Source organism: Pseudorasbora parva, chromosome 24 (assembly GCF_024679245.1).
Source record: "Pseudorasbora parva isolate DD20220531a chromosome 24, ASM2467924v1, whole genome shotgun sequence".
Lineage (NCBI taxonomy): Eukaryota > Metazoa > Chordata > Actinopteri > Cypriniformes > Gobionidae > Pseudorasbora > Pseudorasbora parva.
Window position 1 is genome coordinate 24,817,109 of NC_090195.1, and position 6,915 is coordinate 24,824,023.

General features: G+C 37.5%; 1 protein-coding gene across 1 annotated transcript; it reads left to right on the forward strand.

The window, feature by feature from the left end:
* Positions 1–889: 889 nt before the first annotated feature.
* On the forward strand, positions 890–5,574 carry LOC137063792 (uncharacterized). Its single transcript, XM_067435065.1, has 6 exons — positions 890–1,039; positions 1,838–2,590; positions 4,346–4,438; positions 4,627–4,700; positions 4,800–4,843; positions 5,436–5,574. Exons 1-6 carry the CDS (start codon positions 1,009–1,011, stop codon positions 5,485–5,487), a joined length of 1,047 nt encoding a protein of 348 aa, XP_067291166.1. The 5' UTR covers positions 890–1,008; the 3' UTR covers positions 5,488–5,574.
* The last annotated feature ends 1,341 nt before the right edge of the window (positions 5,575–6,915 follow it).

Genomic DNA, 6,915 nt, shown 5'->3' on the forward strand with positions numbered 1-6,915 from the left:
GCAGAAATCAACTTGGAGGTATATGAAACAATGTCCTAAAAATTGTTGCATAGACTCTGTAGTAGGGCTGTGCGATATATATCGATATTTTTATCCGTGGCCGGATAATTTCATACGTCATTTATTAGTGCCCCCTGCCCCGCGGTAAATCGCACTCCCACCACTCGCTCATACTACAAATCCCAAAATGCACTGCAATAGCTGACACAGGGGTCATTAAAACGGCGCAAGGGCAGCCAGAAATGTATATTCATTTAAACGCAAAATAAACTACATCGATATTAACGATATCTCGTGCTGTTTCGCGTTTGAAAATATGAAACACACATGAAGTGTTGATATCTGACACTAGCCTACTGATAATGCTGAAATAAACCAAATTACAAACATTTGAAATGTAACACTTAAATAAGGCAGTTCCTTTGTCTTTTTGGTTATTAAATGTTGATTATTTTATATTCTAGTTTTAAGATGCCACGAGGGTCAACAACAACAACCTGTGTGGGCTGCAAAGCAGCTATTGGTGTGGCCACCAAGACCTGCAAATATTGCCAGTCTGTACAGCCAAGAAAGCAAAGACTGGCAAAGAAACTTAAGAATTTTGAGGACAGAAAGGAGACGTGGTTAAAAAACCAAACCAAAAACCAAACCACCTCTCATGTTATTGATGAGGCATCTGTCTTGGTATGTGTTTAACGTCTGTTGCCCACAATGTTTAAGACATTTATAATTGCTTATATTTCTGTATATATTTCTGTGTATATATATATATATATATATATATATATATATATATATATATATATATATATATATATATATATATATATATATATATATATATATATATATATATATCTTTATTTTCAGGTCGAAAAGTTAAACACATTGGGGTACAAGGCCATAGTCTTCATTGGAAAGAAATCGAAGAAACAGAAAACCTGGTCCGCACGAGTCTTCCAGCCAAAATGGCAGCTGTCAGACCATTCTGCAAAATGCCTGGACAGGATGAAGGCTCTTTATGAACTGTTACTTGATGGTAAGTGTGTGCGATTATTTAAAATCTTACTCCACAGTCAACATAAAAATAAATGTGACAACAATTACACTTGGGGATTTTCTTGGTACCGCTGTCCCAGGGCAAACCACAGTGGGCCAAAAATAGCTATTCATCTGTTGCTTCATCAAATTTGATCTTTGCTTTATCCAATAAGTGTTTCATTTAGAGCTGCGACAATTAATTGATATTTGAGATTATTAATCAATTATACAATTAATCACCAACAATTTTGATAATTGTTTAATACAAAAATTATCTACTTTCAGAGTCTTACATATAAATATATATAAATATATGTATCATCTTTGACTTTGGGAAACACTGGTCAGCCTTTTTTTTCTGATGGTTTATGGACCAAACAACTAATTGATTCATTGAAGAAAAAAAATAGCCGACAGATTATAAAAATAATAGTTGTTTGCAGACCTAGTTTCTTTTACTAGTCAGTGAGCCACATATCTCACTGATTTGTCTGCCATACATAGCAAAAGAGTCAACAGCAAGGGGCATTGCTCAATTCAACTTTAAAAAACTATAAACACATATCTCCACTTCACATGAGATAATGAGATCCTACAATATGCACCAGAGTACAAAATCAGCCTCGCCTCAGTTCTACAGAGAGCATAGAGTCGATAGGGCAGCATTTATAGACAGAAGAATACAAAAGACAAATGCACAGCACATTTCCTTATGGAGCACAGTCCCTGCTAGAAAAAAGGGGACCTTTGTTCTTATTACAGGAGGTGAATAATTTCCTCTTTTTGTACCATTTAGGTTGTACTAACCAGCAGCCCGCCACCAGTCCTCCTCCCATCCAGTCCACCACCAGTCCTCCTCCTCCTCCCATCCAGTCCACCACCAGTCCTCCTCCTCCCATCCAGTCCACCACCAGTCCTCCTCCTCCTCCCATCCAGTCCACCATCCAGCCCATCACCAGTCCTCCTCCCATCCAGCCCATCACCAGTCCTCCTCCCATCCAGCCCATCACCAGTCCTCCTCCCATCCAGCCCATCACCAGTCCTCCTCCCATCCAGCCCATCACCAGTCCTCCTCCCATCAAGCCCATCACCAGTCCTCCTCCCATCAAGCCCATCACCAGTCCTCCTCCCATCAAGCCCATCACCAGTCCTCCTCCCATCAAGCCCATCACCAGTCCTCCTCCCATCAAGCCCATCACCAGTCCTCCTCCCATTCACCCCATCACCAGTCCTCCTCCCATCAAGCCCATCACCAGTCCTCCCATTCAGCCCATCACCAGTCCTCCTCCCATCAAGCCCATCACCAGTCCTCCTCCCATCAAGCCCATCACCAGTCCTCCTCCCATTCACCCCATCACCAGTCCTCCTCCCATCAAGCCCATCACCAGTCCTCCCATTCAGCCCATCACCAGTCCTCCTCCCATCAAGCCCATCACCAGTCCTCCTCCCATTCAGCCCATCACCAGTCCTCCTCCCATCCAGTCCATCATCCAACTCACCACCAGTCCTCCCATCCTACCCATCACAGAACCACCTCAGCAGAAACAAAGTAAGTTCTGTTGATATTTTCAAATAGCATATAAATGATTCAATTGCTAGTCATCTTTTTTTTTCATGTTGTTTAATCACGGTATACATGATAACCATGTAAAACATTTAATCTGTCACTCCTTCTTAAACTGAAATAATAATATTTGAAATAATACTCTAAATAAGGAAATGTATTTTAATTTGAAAAATAATAATAATAATAATACAAGTGACCGATTAGTGTAAGGTGACTTCTGAGGTGTTATACCAGTAACTACTGTAATATGTAGGTCTAGATAACTTGCCTTTCAAATATTACTAAAGGGAAATATAACATTTTTAAAATTTTGGCAGAATAATTGACAGATGCTGAAGCAAAAACAAACTTTTGGCAAGTGAATTACTGAGGTGGTATCAGCCACAATGTGCCACTAGAACAGCTTCAATCTATATAGGAACTGATGATGATGGAGAGCACTGTTGCACATCCAAAGTCTGCTGTAGGTGTTTGGTGACTAATTTTTTGCTGTATAGAATTCACTTCAGTCTACTGTGTATATGGACAAGCTCAGTATGTGCACACCCACACATCAAAATAAACGGCTGTAAGAATTCCCATCCTATGCTGGTTTCTGTTAAGTAAGGGATAATGTATAGAGAGGCGGATGTTATAGCAAATACATCCACGACAGGCTGATCGGGACTTGAATCAGCCTGAAGGGGTTGTATTCGCTATAACATCCGCCTCTCTATACATTATCCCGTTTATTACATGGCTACCTACCAAATAAATCAATAATTTTACACAAAATATTGATTTAAAAAGGAGTTTATTGATTTTAAAACAATTGTATTGCTTCCGTTAAAGAACACCGTGTCCATGGAAACACTCTGTTTTTAGCAGTGGTCTGTTATCAAGAAATAACAGACCGCATTCTACATTACAATTTAACCAAGCCAGGTAATAATAAATGATAATCAACTCAAAATATGTGTAACTTAGCAAGCTTTCATATTCTGTGGGGAGCGTGGATTCACGTCATCGTAATCAATTTCTTATTTCTCAGTTTGTTTATATGTGCTTATTAATTTGGCCCCTGATGATCATAAAAAAACCCTATTCTTGTGAAGTTCCTATGTTCACTGATTATCAATGTAGACAAGATATTTTCAAAATTCAAACTCAAATTCAAAATGAGTTAATATTAGCTAAAAAACAACAATTTTTTTCAGCTTGTCTTTGTAGAGTATTCAATTTAATATAGGTTGGAAATTATTTGCAAATCGTTGTATTATGTTTTTATTTTCGTTTTACAGTTGACCCAGCTTCATTGAAATTGGGGTTTTTAAAACCCGTTTAATCAGATTGACAAAATCTTCGAACTTAGTAAATAATTCTGGGAGACAACTGTGGTCTGTGAATTGAAGTCTGGAAGACACATCTCCAGACAATATTGAGGTTATAGGATAAAGGTAATATGTGTAGGAGGAACTACATTCATTGTTTTCCCCCTCATCTTGCAGGCTTTTCCTTCAATTGGTCACCTGTGTGTAAATCTTGTAGTCTATAAACCTTGGTAGAGCGAAGAAGTGACCATACAGCATATGGTTAAACAATTTCCATGCATTTCAATGAGTGCCCTGTAAAAGATTACAATCTATATCTTTCCAATTGTAATGTAATATTATATATTTGTTATTGGAATAAAGGTATTTAGACCAGTATTCATTGTAATAACAGCTCTTTACAGATACATTTCCTTAATCTCAACAGATATGTCTGCAAACAATAAAAAGAAGCAGAAGAATTCTGCAGCCTCAGACATGTCTACAAGGAAGAAACTGAGGGGGAAAAAATCACCCAAAGGTTATTAAGCTTTCCTAGATTTACATTTCACCATTTCAAATCAGACTTCAAATAAAGTGATTATTTTGCCTTAGCCAGATGTACGTAAGTCATAAATATATAATGTGTTGCCTGTCAAAATCATTTTTTAATTAATTGATGAAGATGTATGAGGTCAAACTCATGTACTTTTTTTTGTGCTATTTTAGAATGTAACCATGGGATCCTAGAAGGGGAACCTTACTACCCAGTGAAGAGGGTGATCCGCTGCAAAATGCAGAAGGTTAGCTTTACAATAATTAAAAGTCTTATATGTACTCAGTGGAATTACAGCACCTCAACTGGAAACCCCTTAACCACATCACTTTGATGCTTTTTTCAGGGGATCCAAATGAAGTTGGTGGAATGGGAGCCCTGTTCACTCTGGTATGTACAATTTCAGTGCTTTACATCATTACACATAGTATTTCAAAACTTAAAGTAATAGCCTTGGCTTGTATTTGTGGTTGGCTCTGGCTCAATGTGTCGAAGTGTCCTTGGGCATTCTTCGAGAGAGTTTCACATCTAATGCTGGCTATTTCACATGCAAGCATGTCAACCAATTAAATAATCCATGCCATTTGACCTTTAAGGCAGAAAAACCCGACTGCCATAATTGTGAGACACATGTTGGACATAAGAACCAATTTATTCTAAGCAAAAGGGGAGGTCTTTCATGACCAAATTTTCAAGACTAATATTGTGCAGCAAATTGCAGAGGTCTTTTACTATCGATACCTTCAGAGCAGAGGTATATGATTTCAAATAACCGGCTACACTGTAGGTAATGCATACCTTAACTAAAATATTACCATAGGCAGGTAATTTACTGTTATCAGGTTACTGTAACTTTATAAACCTACTGAATGAAGGGGTGGCTCGCTGTTCCTCATTGCCCTTAAACTTGTCATGTTTGTTTTGAATTTAATTCATGGCTGATGTCAAGACCTAAATTAATAACAATCTCTTTTTATTACAGTGGGAAAACTTGGCCGCCACAGTGGGTGACGGAGGAGAACACCACAAATTAAGGAAATGCTCAATCCCATTGTTTTGTTCCATAAGTTTTGTTCCATGTGTATGTTGTTTACAGTATATTAAAAAAAAATTTAAAAGCCTGAAAGACTCTTTTTGTTGCAAACCAGAGAACACATGCTGTTTTTACAAAAGCCTGACAGATCATCTCTCTCCTTCACAGACAGATAGACAGAACGACAGACCGACAGACAGACAGACAGACAGACAGACAGATAGACAGATAGATAGATAGACAGATAGATAGATAGATAGATAGATAGATAGATAGATAGATAGATAGATAGATAGATAGATAGATAGATAGATAGATAGATAGATAGATAGATAGATAGATAGATAGATAGATAGATAGATATTGCATACTTCAAATAATATAAATAAAATTAATTCACCTCCATGCAGAGAATGCTGGATGCAAAAAAATGGAAAAGCCTGAAAAACTCCGACATTGTAGCAAACCAGAGAACACATGCTGTCTTTACAAAAGCTTGACAGATCATCTCTCTCCTTCACACATAGATGATAGATATATAGATATTGCATACTTCAAATAATATAAATAAAATTAATTCACCTCCAAGAAGAGAAAAACTTGATAATACACCAGAAATAAGTTATTACCACTGATCTTTAATATAGATCAGTGGTTATTACTAAGACCAGACACGTGGTGGCAGCACTGAATATGTCATAAGAAACGTCATCACATCAGTGAAACGCTGCCTGGATATTTATTGACATATCAACATATCAATCATGCTCGAGGAGTAATACCACAAATAACACGCCAGTCCATATTCTTGGACTAACAATGATTCCAAACCAAAAAAAATACTTCTTCTTTTTTGTAACTTTGTCAACATTAGTTTCTCCCGCTTCCACGGATTAATGTGTTGATCAGCAAATCAACCTCAGACAAAACGCATATAGTGGGAAGGGGTTTGATCCGTCAGACGGAGCGAAATCGCAAGGAAGAGTATGTGGAATCTGCTAGGCGATAGCAGCGTCCATAGCAACCAAAACGTTGCAGTTTCACGTTATTCTGGCGAGATCTGAAAAATCTTCTCAATAATGAACAAGCGAGTGATTATGTACATTCACTGAGTGAATATTATGAAAATAAAATATATATTTCTCGCTAGAAATGTGATCAAAATTTATTTTTATGCAGAAACTAACTCAAAATATTGATTTTTTCACTAAAAATGAGAGAAATGCCCGCCATGTTTTTTTGTTCTCACGGTCGGAATCTTGAAAGTCACGTGACTTGGACGCAAAACAATAAGAAAAGAATAGGCAAAAAAAACGTAACAGTCATACAATTTAAAGACCATTATTGTAAACCCTCTACGTTTTGCACTTTGGACCAACGTAGTCAGGGTACATTTTTATATGAGACTGGGTTGGAACTTTCTATGCAT

Coding starts and splice junctions, on each gene's coding strand:
- LOC137063792 (XM_067435065.1), top strand. CDS start 1,009: ATGAAGGCTCTTTATGAACTGTTACTTGATG. Junction 1,040..1,837: donor TTATGAACTGTTACTTGATG/GTAAGTGTGTGC, acceptor TGTACCATTTAG/GTTGTACTAACCAGCAGCCC. Junction 4,439..4,626: donor GGGGAAAAAATCACCCAAAG/GTTATTAAGCTT, acceptor GTGCTATTTTAG/AATGTAACCATGGGATCCTA.